Genomic DNA, 15,098 nt, shown 5'->3' with positions numbered 1-15,098 from the left:
AGGAAAACATATGGCACAATCAATTTGTTCAGGTCAGCCATCTCGTCCTCTCACCGAGGGTTTGATGGGTGCCCCGCGGGTCAGCATCCTTTGGTGTGTCGCCTCCTTCAATGCTCCCGTCTTTCTCGACCACCTAGACCCTGTTTTTCCACTATCTGGGACGTTTCTTCGGTCTTGTCTTTGTTTTCATCTTGGCCGTCAAACTCGGACCTTTCCTTGCGGCAACTTTCGGCTAAGTTGGTCTCTCTTTTCTGCTTGATCTCTTGCAAGAGAGTCTCGGACGTCCGAGCATTGGACTACGACGCACGGTCCTTTACCCCAGAGGGAGTTGTGTTCAATATTTTGCGTCGTACCAAAACCAACATTCGTTCTGTGTCGTACGATGTGGCGCAGGGCAAAGGAGAGCATCGGCGCATGAGCTGCTCCGATGCTCAAGTAAGGGGGGCTGCCAGGGTGAAAATGGAGGTATGTCCGGGTTCAGCTCTGAACCCGGACATCCCCTTTAAGTTGCTCTCCCCAAGGAGAGATAGTACCCCCCAAATCCTAACTTAGGCCTCTCAACCAGTTAAGCCAGTATTCTCTACTCTGATGAGGGGCAATCATCCTGAAACAGATGTCTACAGATGAGGTCCTGGCTTATTTAATTCCCAAATCATGTCTCAAGGCCTATTTAAAGGGTCGAACATAGACTTATAGGATAGCTACCTTATATCTTGGTGGCATTAGAGGCAGATCGTGTTAAGAGCTCATTTGCATCCCTTTCTTACCAGCATGGTTAAACACTTTGGTACTATCTACTTCCACACATTAGATTAGTGCACATCCACCCAATCACGAGGTGGAGTCATAGAGATATGTTACACTTGTTACACAAGGACATTAAATATTATTTCCCACATCCATCTTAATTTGCCATATCATTTTATCACTGGGATAAAGAAACATTTGTTCATAAAAGAAACTGTATTTCCTGCAAGACAGACCCGTTCATCTAGTCAAGCAAGCAAGGCACTGCAGTGCCAGCCCTCCCTCGTACAATCGATGATGCTGCTGTTCTGGTGCACACATCACTGTCCACATGCTCTGTCAGACGCAAGAGCCAGAAATAAAATTTGGACCTAGAACAATTATATTTTGCTTTTCATCATCATAATTTGTATCTAAAAAGAAGAAATGCTTATTAAAATGTGACCATGTAGTTAACAAAGAAGCCTTGTGGGCATTCCGTAGAAGTCATTCATAATACATTTCCTAACAGTTTGATATTTAAGGCTGTATGTGACAAAAAGTTTATGTACCATAGGTGTGGCCCCGGACATTGCAATGGAGCGAGTCGAGAGAGGTGGGCTCCACTGCTTTCTGGCCCGAGGCTTCTCTTCACAAGTAGGAGCAACTGGACCAACAGTTATAATGCCCAATTCTACACACATGCGCCACATATGCAGCAAATTTTATAATACTAAGCCACAAGTCTAACTCTACCCAGTGCATATCTATACACACCCAATCCCACCCAGTCCCCTTAGTGCGCTCACATAGAACTTATATCTACATTGTGCCCCCTCACATTTGTTATGCCCACATTGTTCCCCTCACAGTAGTAATACCCACATTTTGCCTCCTGGTAGTAGTAATGTCTACATTGTGTTCCCTCACAGTAGTATTGTCCACATTGTGCCCCCTCACAGTACATATGCCCACATTATGCCCCCCTTTCAGTAGTTATGCCCACATTGTGCCCTCCTTTTGTAGCGGTCCACTGCCAGCGTCTGAAGGATCCCTTGCCCCTTAGGAGGTTTCTAGGAAATATGCCCCTGATATAGAGCAAGTAAACGTGACGTTAAGCAATGAGGACATGGAGTCCCCTTTGTAGATGGTAATGTTGTTACCCAGGGTAGGATTGCCAGCGTGGTGTAGAGTGGCCTACAATCTCTGTAGATGTTGTATACACAGTGTTTCTACCTGGATGTCCTTGGATCCCAGACGTGGTGTAGTCCGAAGCAAGTGCAAAAAGGATAGTTGAACTTGGATGATGAGTAAGTAGAATAAATGGAGTCCAGACTTGTAGTAACGTTGAACACAGCTTTACTTGGCATGAACGGTAATCCAAACAGTATCTTGGTCATCAGCAGGTATTGGATTAATCTGGCAGGCAAATACTTCTCTGCAACAATCTCGGCACTGCTATGCTAGCTGAAGTAAATAGGAACTTTTCTTCTGCTGCTGGAACTGTAGTCTGTCTCTTACTTTAATCTTAGGAACTTCTTCTCCTGGCTTTGTAGTACCTCAAGCTCTAGCTTCAGCTTGGATGAAGGCAATGCAAGCCCAGGAGGGGACAAGCAACGATGTAGACTTTAGAGGCTGGGCCTCTGGCTCTAGCAAAGCCAGCAGTGCTCTGCTAGCCAACACATAACCTCTCCCTAAGGAGGGTGGACTAGACTGACCCCACTAGCTAAACGCCTCCCTCTCTAAAGAGGGCTAGAAGGGAACTAGAAGGTTCCTCTCCAGAGAAACTATCTCTGCTCAGATGTGCTGCGACCCGCTGGTAAACCAGGCACATTACATTTAAACATCAGTTTTGCAAGGAAATTAATACACACATTGCAGGAAATGACAATATCAGAGATGACGCAGGATGCACCAACCAAGATAGTGGGGTACAAAGGAGGTGGTAATGCCCACTCTGGGGTATTACACTTTCAGTAGTTATGCCCACATTGAGCATCTTTTTTAGTACCACTTCTGCTAATAAAAATTTAAAAAATGAAATACTCATCTGGGCATTGCCCAGTGATCGGGGCACATCCTCCACTCCCCAGCAGGCATAATCCACATCACACTTGTTTAGCTGTGTAGGAGGAGACCACAGGCCGGATCCTGGGCCAGCACTCAGGGCCGGACTGCCCGTCTGGCAATTCTGGCAATGCCAGATGGGCCACTGCAGGAAAGGGCCGTCTGCTCCACAGGTGTCACTAGGCCAAACATTCAGTGCTTGGCCCTTGCCCAGGGCACCGAGCATAGTGGCCACTACAGATAGATGTTCTCAGAATAGCAATAAAGTTGCATAATATTGTTGGGCACAAGAGGCAGCTTAGGCTACAGGCAGAAAGGGCCTGCTTTTCGGATGGAAACCTGAGGAGGGAGTCAGGTGAGTAGTTTTTTTTTCCTGTCACTTTGAGGAAACATACTACTGGAGCTTTGCTCTGTAGGAGGGCACTACAGAGAGACATTATACGTACTAGGGCACTATAGTGGGCATTATAACTACTGGGAGCACTACAGGGTACATAACAATTACAGGGGAGCAACAGGATGAATTATAAATCTTGGGGTCACTATAGAGGGCATGATTACTCAGGAACTACAGAGGACATTATAACTACTTAGGGCACTATAGAGGGGCCTTTATTACTACTAGGTCACTATAGAAAGGCATTATTACTACAGGGGGCACTACTGAGGGGTCTTATTACTACTGAAGGCTCTACAGGGGGCTATATGGAGGGGCTTTTTTACTACTTTAGGGAGTCTTATTAGTACTGGGGTCACTTTAGAGAGGCTTATTAGTACCTGAGGCCTTATTACTAGTGGGAACAGTTTAGGGGGTGTTGTCACTACTGAAGTCACAATGAGACATCATTACTTCTGGGCATACTGTGGGGGCATTATTATGGAGCACAATATGAAGGTCACTACTACTAATGAGGGCACTAATAGGGACTCGGGAGCATTATGACTTTAGGGGGCACTAATAGTAATGAGGACACTCTGGAAGAGAATTATTATTGGTGGGACTTTTGGGACCCCTATTAGTATGGGGGGCTATCTGTATGATGCTGTTACATCTTCAGTAGAGAATTTGGGGGCATTGGGACACATAGTATTGGGAGTAGAAGCAGGATAACAGTGAAACGTGAGGAATCTAAGATGTCTGTGTGGCAAACATGCATAGACAAGATATGGCTAAAAAAGGTCGTCATAGCGGTATGGGCACAATGGAAAAGATTAAGAAAGAGTAGTTGCATACTCAAAGGAGACATCACTTGATGTAATAGGTATGTAGTGCTGTATACTCCTATATTTTTGGTACTGCTGAATTTCCATCCAAATATGTCATTAGCACTGGGGGAAGTGGGAGCTGAATATCAGTCCCAGTCCAGCCCTACTCCTCCTACCCAGCCAGCAGAGCCATGTGTGACCCACATTGTACCTGCTGGGTTTACGCAGAAACAGTTGACAGTGACACATACCTCAGTACTCCTGGGACTGCGGGACAGCCACCAAAATCCAGGGCTGTCCTGCCGGATCCGGGACAGTTGGCAGGTATGTAATAGGCCTGTTGGATCCGAACTCAGCTTCGGTTCCGAGGTACCAGTACCAAATTTTAAAGTTGTTTTGGACTTTAAAAAGCAAATACCGAAGGTTTTTCAGCGAAATCTCGTGAGACACCGCAAATCATTAACTTCGCCTCATCGGAGGCCATAAATTTTAATGCTGTACGGAGACAGATCTCCGTACAGCATTAATCTGAAGTTTTGAGCGAAGCGACTTCGGATCTAGGATCCAAAGCTCGCTTCACTTATCACTACTCCTGGGTACCAATACACAATCTAAACCCGACCCACCTAACATGTGCCACAAGATGTCTGCCTATGTAGCAGAGGGATCTGGGTGCTTCTGTTGCACCCCAACACCAGCGGTTCCCTTCAGTTAATAGAATTTTTTTTTATTGCCAGGAAGAGACAGTCCCTCAGCAAATTAGAATCAGATTGGGATAATGCCGCTCACATGAGTCTCAGCTCTTTTCTCCTTAACTTCCAAGCCAAGCGGAGCAGATTTCCACTTCCTTTTCTGCCATATAGCATGATAGAACGGAGCTGAGAGATCACCCTGTGCCTTTCAGGAGGATGATGACTGCCACTGAGGGGTTTAAGGGCTGCAATGGCATGGATAAAACAGTATTTAAGGTAAGCCCTATTACTTCCTACTAGCCAGCTGTATGTGGGTACATCTTCTTCTCTGCTTACTGTTGGTGAATTGAAACAATCAACTGTGAGCATCATCAGCACAAATCGCTAATCTTCTGATAATTTGTTATATTTGTTCATGTATTTTTCTGCAGTGTTTTCCACTGTAGACTCAATTTACCATTGAATCGAATAGAGAGTTCTCATACCGAGAAATCTGCAACATACTTCACACCAAAAAATCTGCAACAATCTTGCAGGTTTTCTTGCAGAATTTTCCGCAAAGTTTGAAGGCACCCTTTAGATCTATAAAGATTTTGCCACAATCAGATCTCTAAAACACAACGATTTAAGAAAGTACTTCCAGTGTGTATGACTCATTGACATAAAATCAGGCAATCCATTTAATCATTAGATAAAGAAATATTGAGCAAACATCACTATTTTCAAGATCCCTGCTTGCTGTCAGGGAACAGGGACATTCTTGTTTACATTTAACAACTGAATACAGATATAGTGCTACACACAGCGGAGGGTTAGTTACAAACCGGATCCGGCATGAAAATCAATGTAAGTCAATAATGCCAGATCCGTGGGGGGGTTTTATTAGTGAAAAAAACGGATCCACACCCATTGACTTACAATGATTTTCATACTAGATCTGATTGGTTCAGTTTCAATTTAATACAACCAGATCGAGCTAAAAGCATGCATCCGGATATATTAAATGGCACAAATCGGTTTGATTCTGGTTTTGAGATCTTCTGCCTGATCTAAAAACTGGAATGCCACAACGCAAGTGTGAAACTGTTGTTTAAAGCTAAAACAAATGTGGAGCTATGGTTTCTACGAGTCTGTAGGCTAAGGGTGCGCTACATGGTCAGATTTCTGCATGCAGTTTGGGAAGCCAAAACCAAGAAAGAGGAGAAGTCCCATATACTTTCTCTCCTTTTATGATTTTGGCACCATGTGGATGCACCCTTAGGCTACGTTCACATGACAGTGAAAAGAAACACTCAACAGTTTTTCATGGCCATTGTGCATCCATGTGTGCATCCATTTTCTGGCTGTTTGTCCGTTTTTAATGGTCGTTTTTGCATCTGTTTTTCATGGCTGTTTAGCAGCCCAAACCTTGCAGTGCCCCCAATATACCCCAGCAGTGCCCCCAGCATCTATAATGGTCCCCCTGTAGTGCCCCCAGTGTCTATAACATAGTAGCCCCAGTATAAATAATGCCCCCACTGTTCCCCCTGTATATAACATACCCCCCAATAATACCACCCTGTATATAAAATCTCTGAAATAGTGCCCCAAGTATAAATAAGTACCCTCATAGTGGCACCAATTTTGCTGGGTACGAAAAAAATTACCTTATCCACTCTGCACTGGAGAGGACTGGAACGACATAGCATTAGGTGTGTCAGGTGGTTCCAGTCCCCTCCACTGCAGAGTGAGTGTCAGCACATTCAAGAAGGTGAGGTGAGTCATTTTTTATTTTTTATTTTAACCATTGAAAGGCACTTTAACCCATTTTAATGGCCTTTAGATGAGTGCATTTCTGTCTATACTGTTGTTAAAAAAATGTGAATATCCCCATAGATTTTGATTGGTTATAAAAACGGCCGCCAAGGCCATTAATAAAACAGACTTCACAAGGTCTTCCTTGTGTTTCTGTGTGCTTCCGGGTCTGTGCCTCTGCTCCGTAAAACATAGGACATGTCCTATCATTCACTGCATCTTGTGGATCACTGACCCATTGAAGTCACACGGCCCCAGTGGCACAGTGGCACCACGGATGCGATGTGTGCAGTGAATACATAGTATCTGGGCAGAATCCTAACCTCATTAATTTCAATGGGTATGTGTACATGAGTGTCATTTACTCTGTATTGTGAGTTTTTCACTCAGACCTGGACCCATAGACACGAATTGGGCTTGTGTGAAAAAATGGATGCAATCCGGACACAATGCGTTTTTCACTGATGGATGCTAGGAGATGTAGACTGCTATTCAGTTTTTCTTCACACACATGAAATACACATCAAAAACTGATTGCATCTGTGCAAAACAATAAATAAATAATAAAAAGGAAACACTGAACACAGTCACAGACAAAACATATTGAATTTGTGTGCAAAACCATCAGTTTTTCCCTGGACAGTCCCTGACTCATTCCATATCACTTGTGTGAAACAAAAACTTTTGCAGCTTTTCAATATACTTTACTGTCAGGGAATGGAGGATGTAGCAGCTGTCTTGAACATGTCATGCTCACACACTATCAAAAAGCTATCAAGAGCACAAATCTCTATATCTATTTTTCATGGCCTAGTCTTGCTGATGATTTGTTATGCTGTATCAGTATAGAAATCTTCAATGATGTGCAGAAAGCCACAAGAACCAGATGGAAGCGGTAGTAGCTCAGTGGTTGTACCCACAAATCACAGTGTCAATTCTCACACGTCCACTTCTATGCCTTTCTGTGACTCTTCCAGTCTCTCTGCATCTCTGTTGCAACCTGCTGATGACACTCTGTGACAATCTAAGCTCAGTGGCCACTTCCATCTGAGAACATCCTGCTTGAAGCCTCGCAATGGCGAGGTACTGCTGAACAATTGTTATGTGTCGTCTTGATCTCATGATGTCAAAATGTGAACAGCATGATGAGGAGGACTGTTTAATAGTGTTGAGCATGAATATTTGAATAGCGAATTTGTATCGCGAATATTTAGAATATAGTGCTATAAATTCGTTATATTGAATATTCATCATTTTCTTCCATCTGAACACATGATTCCTCTCTGCCTTTTGCTTGTGAGCCAATGAGAAGGAAGCAATGTTAAGTTCACAACAATACTTAGTGCACCAATCAGTAATCTGTAGTGAGACCTGCTAAAATGTGATGTTGCAAGTCTATCTGCATATAAAGCTATTCTAATGTTCTGCCGTGCCAACCATTTTCTCCAGTCTCAGGAAACTTATACCAGCTTGAAAAATGTAGCCAAAGTGACCCACGCCCGTATTTCGCATTACGAATTCGCATTACGCAATTTTTACATTGCCGATTTATCGCATTTGATAAAAAAAATCTTGAATTCTTGAAATTCGCTAATATTCTACAAAATATTCATGAAATATCACGAATTCGAATATAGCCCCTGCAGCTAATCACTACTATTTAAATACCAATTCTAACTGAACCAATTTAGTGGGCGATTCAAGGATCAAATACTTTGTTCTGTCTTCATACACATTCACACAGTGTGCAGTCTGACATTCAGTATAAACCATTCATGCCTTACAAATAAGAGGACTGTTTTCTATAGTCTGACTTGTTTATTGGTCAACAGGATAGTGAATTGTTAAAACTACAAGAATACAAATGGCTTGTGTAAGTAAAGCCTAGGATAGCATGTACAGTAAAACATTGACAGAGAAAGCATTTGTACAAAATGGCTGCCTATACATAGAACTGCATGTCTAGCTAACAGGGCATCTAATAGTATTAAACTTTGCAATGCAAGAGCATTGCAAAGTAAAGTACAGCCATCAGCCCCACTGGATCTTCATGATCCAAGAGGGACTTGATAAAAAAAAAGAAAGTGAAAATAATAAAAAATAAAAAAAAATAAAAAAATGTAAATTAAAAAAATAAACTGCCTTTTCCTATAAAAAAAATAATAAAATACACATATTAGGTGTCACCGCGTACGTAACGTCCGTCTCTATAAATATATCACATGATAGACTCCGTCCGATAAACACCATAAAAAAAAAACTGTGCCAAAACAGCTATTTTTGTCACCTTACATCACAAAAAGTGCAACAGCAAGCAATCAAAAAGGCTTATGACCCCCAAAATAGTACCAATCAAACTATCACCTCATCCCGCAAAAAATTATACCCTATTTAAGACAATCGCCCAGAAAATAAAAAAGCTATGGCTCTCAGACTATGGAGACCCTAAAACATAATTTTTTGGGTTTCTGAAATGCTATTATTGTGTAAAACTTAAATAAATAAGAAAAAGTATACATATTAGATATTGCCATGTCCGTAACAATCTGCTCTATAAAACTATCACATGACCTAACTCCTCAGATGAACGCTGTAAAAATAAATAAATGAAAACTGTTCCAAAACAGCCAATTTTTTGGTCACCTTGCCCCATAAAGTGTAATAATGAATGATCAAAAAATCCTATGTACCCAAAATGGTACCAATAAAAACCTCAACTCTTTCTGCAAAAAAAAAGCCCCTGCACAAGACGATCGGCAGAAAAATAAAAAACATATGGCGTTCAGAAAACCAATCCAGCAAAATCTGCCTTCCAAAAACCGTATGGCATTCCTTTCCTTCTGCGCCCTGCCGTGTGCCCGTACAGCAGTTTACGACCACATGTGGGATGTTTCTATAAATCAGGGTAATAAATATTGAGTTTTGTTTGGCTGTTAACACTCAATGTGTTAAAGAAAAAAATGTAATAAAATGCAAAATCTGCCAAAAAAGTGAAATTTAGAAATTGAATCTCCATTTTCCTTTAATTCTTGTGGAACGCCTAACGGGTTAACAAAGTTTGTAAAATCAGTTTTGAATACCTTGAGGGGTGTAGTTTCTACAATGGGGTCATTTATGGGGGTATCCACTATGTAGGCCCCACAAAGTGACTTCAGACCTGAACTGGTCCTTAAAAAGTGGGTTTTGGAAATTTTCTTAAAAATGTTAAGAATTGCTTCTAAACTTCTAAGCCTTCTAACGTCCTAAAAAAATTAAATGACATTTCCAAAATTATGTCACCATAAAGTAGACATATGGAGAATATTAAGTAATAAATATTTTACTAGGTATCACTTTCTGTTTTAGAAGCAGAGAAATAGAAATTTGGAAAATTGTGAATTTTTCAAAATTTTGGGTACATTTTGGATTTTTTCATAAATAAAGGTGAAATATATTGACTCAAATTTATGACTATCATGTACAATGTGTCACGAGAAAACAATCTCAGAATGGCTTGGATAAGTAAAAGTGTTCCAAAGTTATTACCACATAAAGTGACGCATGTCAGATTAGTAAATTTGGACACTAGGGCATCAATGACCCTTGGTCATGAAAGGGTTAAATTCACCTGTAGTGTGTGTCTCTTTGTGTGTGTGTGTGTGTGTGTATAAATATGTATACATTAATTAGGCACTTCCCTCTACACTCATCTTTGGCAGAAGAAGGTTCTGTGCTAAGGAAAGGGCTGAGCTAGCTGTCCATTTCTCTAGGAAGGCTGATACCCTGGCCGAAAGGGTGGTGGTCCAGGATCCAGGGTCTGTGGCTCAGTTGTCTAGCTATCTTTCTGGTCAAAGGGCTAATGACCCAATGTCTGTGGCAGAGTATCCCCGTCTTTGTCTTCTGGTAACTCATGCAGTCTGTTCTACTAAACACTGGTCCCTATGTGCAGACATCTAGGTACTCTAACTGCTTTCCTTATATACAGTAACTGAACTAGAACTTTCTAGTTTGAGGGGAGAAGTGGAAAATCACATCCTAAACAGAAATTGTAATTTCAGTCTGTCATACTCTTTTATAGAGTTTCAAAACAACTCACACTAGCGGCAGCCTTCTCCGGCAGGCTGTTCCGGCAAGTGAACAGCCTGCCGGATCCGTGCTGCAGCTAGTGCACGCGTGCCGCCGGATGTCGGCTCCGGACCCATTGACTATAATGGGGACGGGAGGGAATTTCGGCGGCAGCACAGCAAACATGCCAAGAGGTGGCCGGAATAAAACTACGACATGTCCTTGTTTTATTCCGGCCGCCTCTCGGCATGTTTGCCGTGCTGCAGCCGGAACTCCAGCCCACCCTCATTTCAGTTAATGGGGCTGGAGCTGACCTCCGGCGACACGCGTGCAGTAGCGGCAGCACGGATCTGGTTGGCTGTACACCCGCCGGAACAGCCTGCCAGAGAAGGCTGCTGCTAGTGTAAAAGTAGCCTAAGCAGATTTCCCTCCCACTTCAGACATAAACATCAAAGCTAAACCAGGCAGTGAAAAGGTCAGTACCTGTTTTTTCCCTCCAGAACTATGGCTAGTCCTTTTATAGGTATTGTGCAAAGATTAATAACTTTACACAGTGCCAAAGTCTCTCAGTATTAGTTGGCTGTCCATTAACCTTTTCTGCAGTGCACATATTGTGCAATAATTATGCAAATGAACAGGATATATTGCAATAAACATGTAAAATTCAGTTCAACAATATAAAATAGCATATGTAAACAAGAGCTGGGACAAGTTAACGTTTCCAAGCACAGCATAGTGCAAGTTAACCTTTCCAAGTGTAACAGCGGCTGCTGTCCACCGATGTTCCCATGCTTGTCATCGTGGTCCTGGGCCAGGGGCGTAGCTAGAAATGCATGGGCCCCATAGCAAACAAAATTTATGGGCCCCCCCGCAGCCCCCACATATCTATCGGGCCTCCCACCACCCCTTCCAGAGCTCCCACCCAAACACCCATCCTAGATCTCCCACCGCCATGAGCAGTTTCACACTTGCGGCAGGACAGATCCGACAGGCTGTTCAGCCTGTTGGATCCGTCCTGCCGCTATTTCGCCTTGCTGCCACTCCATCCCCATTGACTATAATGGGAACGGGGACGGAGCTCCGGTGCAGCGTGTCAGTGTGCGTTGAAAGGCTGGCGGCCGAAAAGTACTGCATGTCCGACTTTTTCGTCCGGTGGCCTCTCACCGCGCAGTGCCGTGCTGCGCAGGAGCTCCGCCCCATCCCTATTAGAGTCAATGGGGACGGAGCAGCGTTCCAGCGAAATAGCAGCCGGACGGATCCGACAGGCTGAACAGCCTGCCGGATCCGTCCTGCCGCAAGTGTAAAAGTACCTTTATGTCTGTCATATAAGAGTATGCCCCCCAAAAGAAGGAAGGGGTGCCCTCCTTATCACAGCTGGCATCTCTTTTTAACATCAGATCATCAGACTCTCACTTACTAATTACAGCACACACCCCTGTAGTGTCCACCATCAGACAGGGGAGGGAAGAAAAGAAACCCCAGAAATAGAGTGTCAGTGTGCCCCCCAATGTGTTGGGGGCCACACTCTAGTTCTGGGGTTTCTTCCGTCCCCTGTCTGATGGTGGACACTACAGGCCAGGGCGCAGGGTGTGTGCTGTAATTAGTGTGAGTCTGATGATCTGAATTCTGAAGTTAAAAAGAGCTGCCTGCAGACCTGCAAGGATAAGGAGGGCGCCCCTTGCTTCTCTTGGGCCCCAACTTGAATCCTGAGGACTTGGGGGCCCCACTCTGAGTCTGCAGGCAGCTCTTTTTCACTTAAGAATTTAGATTATCTCAGACATCATAAATGCCATCTCAATAATCTCATTTCAAGTGAATCACATCACTTACTTTTACAGTCACTGTAGTCACACAGACAGCAGGCACAGACTGGAGTGGCACTGGCACGGCAGGACTGTCACTGGACTGGACGGAGACTGGAGTGACGTCTCTTCTGGACTCTGGAGACCACTGACTGAGGACTGGTCTGGACTAGTGACTGTCTGTGACTCGGTAAGGTTCCTCCTCTCTCTCTCACTCCCTCTCTCACTGCGCCTGCTCTGCCTCAGACTGGTTTTAGAGAGGTATGGCAGCAGGCAGCACTCCCTCTCCCTCCCTAGTCCCTCCACAATGGCCAACAGGTAACCTAACCCCCCCCCTCTCCACGGTCTGGCCCGGCCCCGCCCCCTCCACGGTCCGGCCCCGCCCCCTCCACGGTCCGGCCCCGCCCAAGTCCGCCTCCTCCTCCTCCCTCTAGTTACAATACCTACCTCTTCTTCTGCTCGTGCGGCAGTGCGCCCCGGCCGGGCCCGCCTGCTTCAGTCTCCAGGCCCTCCACCACTCCAGTCCTGACTAGTACTACTCCTCCTCCTTGCCTTCCCCCCCAGCTAGGCCCGAGCCTCGGACCTCCCACTACACTGGGCGGGCGGTCGGGCCTGGCTGCCTGTGTCTTTTTACTGTGACTGTAACTTTTAATTAAAAATAATAGTGAATGCGGTCCGGGCGGGCCCCCAGTGGCATAGGGCCCCATAGCCACTGCTATGGTTGCTATGGCGATCCCTACGCCACTGTCCTGGGCTTTGTGTTCAGTGGTGATCTGCTGCCGGTGTTTCCATTCACTGCTGCAGTCCTGGGCTCTGTCTTTGCTGGCATTGTTTGTTCTGGAATCCGCTCCACAGTTTCCTTCCAGCCCCGGCTACAACATGCTTGCTGCTTGTTCCATGTAGCACTTCCTTAAGGGCCGACGCACATCACTTCCTGTGCTTTATGGGTTAGCTCATGGGACCTCTGTGACCAATCCTAGTCCTCCTGCACATATATAAATGGCTCAGCCCCCTTCCCAGGTGCCTGAGAGTCAGAGTTCTTGTGCCTGCAAAGGTTGCTGATAGCTCTGCTTGTGTTCCTGTGTACCTGACTTGTGCTTGTGGTTCTAAACTCCGCTACCTGCTTCATCCCTGACTGCTTGTCTTGACTCTCCTGTTGCCGACCCGGATTGCCTGACCTGTACCTGTGTTGCCTGCCCTGACCTATTGCTTGTTTGACTTTGCCTCTGCCTCCTCCTTCGGTCCTGCACTGTTGCTCCTGGTTACAACTCAGCCTGCTGACTACCTCTACTACCTTGCTCAGGTACCTTCTGGTCCGCCTGGACCAGCTGCCTTGTGTGCCAATCCTCCAGGTAGCAACCTGGTGTTCCCCTCGGGAAAGTCTATCCCCACCATCAGGGATATTGTAAAGAACGAGGGGCTCACTTAGACAATGCCCTTAGAGGAGCCAGTACACATGTTACAGTGGGTTCACACCCGCTGGTTCGTGACAGTACACTCAGGCCATGGACCTCGCCGGTCACCCCAAGCCTGTTGTTCAGGGACTGTTATATGAGATGAGACGTCAGAGCGAACGACAGGACATCCTGATGCAATTCATGTCATCTCCCCTCCAGCTACTGCAGGGTCACCTGTCGCTGCTACCCATGCAGGCTTCCTTGTCTGTGGGTCAGTACGCCATCCAGTTTTGTAGCCTGGCTGCTGAATTTGTATGGAACAATGAAGCTCAACTGGCGGTGTTCTGGGAGGGCCCTTCTTATCGCATTAAGGATGAATTAGCTGGTCGTGACCATCCATCCACTCTAAATGACCTGATCACCTTGGCCACAAGAATAGATATGCATTTCAGGGAACGTTCTAAGGTGCACCAGAAGACTACCTCGCTTGGCTCCATCCTTCCAGAAGCCGGTTCTTCCTCTAGTGTCCACCCCATCTGAAGCTCCCAAGCAAATAGAACCCCTTTGATTGTCTGACCAGAAACGTCTACGCCACAAAGCAGTGAACCTGTGTCTGTATTGTGGAGACAAGGTCCACTTTGTGCGCAATTGTCCACAGAAGCCGGGAAACGCCAATGTCTAGGGTCAGTTGGAGAGATGGTCCTAGACAAGGAGAAGTCCTCTCTGAAAATTTTAGTTCTTGGACTCTGGGTCAGCCGGTAACTTCATTCAGCAAGCTCTGGTCCATCAGTACTGGCTCCCTACCATCCGTCTAGAAAGGCATCTGTCAGTGGCTTCCGTAAATGGACTGCCACTTCCTGAATCTGTTCTTTCTGTTACTATGCCCTTTAAGTTGGAAATAGGGGTTCTGCATTCAGAGATGATCTCCTTCTATGTGCTGCAGCGTCCGTGAATCCAGTTATCCTTGGTCTACCCTGGCCTCGTCAGCACACTCCAGTTCTGGGCTGGCACTCTGGTGAGATTCTGCATTGGGGGATCATCCTGTCAGTCCACCTACTTATTGGAGGTCCTACCTGCTTCCTCGCCTACAGTACCTGAAGACCTGCCTGGACTTCCGCAGCAGTATGCCAGTTTTGCGGATGTCTTCAGTAAGCCGAGACCCTGCCTCCTCACCGCCCACATGATTGTCCAATTGACCTTCTGCCTGGTGCCACTCCTCCTCGTGGCCGAGTCTACCCACTCTCACTTCCCGAGACCCAAGCGATGTCTGATTACATCAAGTAAAATCTTAAGAGGGGGTTTATCCAGAAATCTACTTTGCTAGCAGGTGCCGGATTCTTCTTTGTGCAGAAAAAAGTTGGATCCTCACT

The 15,098-nt window shown here is 45.2% G+C and overlaps 1 protein-coding gene across 1 annotated transcript in view; it reads left to right on the top strand.

Annotated features, from left to right (window-relative positions):
• Window positions 1-4,867: 4,867 nt before the first annotated feature.
• Window positions 4,868-15,098, top strand: part of LOC122926514 (solute carrier family 23 member 2-like) — a 150,382-nt gene continuing 140,151 nt past the window's right edge. The window contains exon 1 of the mRNA XM_044277900.1: window positions 4,868-4,967. Within this exon, the coding sequence (XP_044133835.1) occupies window positions 4,908-4,967 (60 nt within the window). The 5' untranslated portion in view covers window positions 4,868-4,907. The remainder of the gene's footprint in view (window positions 4,968-15,098) is intronic.

The sequence above is a fragment of the Bufo gargarizans genome, chromosome 2, assembly GCF_014858855.1.
Source record: "Bufo gargarizans isolate SCDJY-AF-19 chromosome 2, ASM1485885v1, whole genome shotgun sequence".
Classification (NCBI taxonomy): domain Eukaryota; kingdom Metazoa; phylum Chordata; class Amphibia; order Anura; family Bufonidae; genus Bufo; species Bufo gargarizans.
The sequence above is the reverse complement of the archived record's forward strand: the minus strand, read 5'-3'. Positions and strand labels throughout refer to the sequence as shown.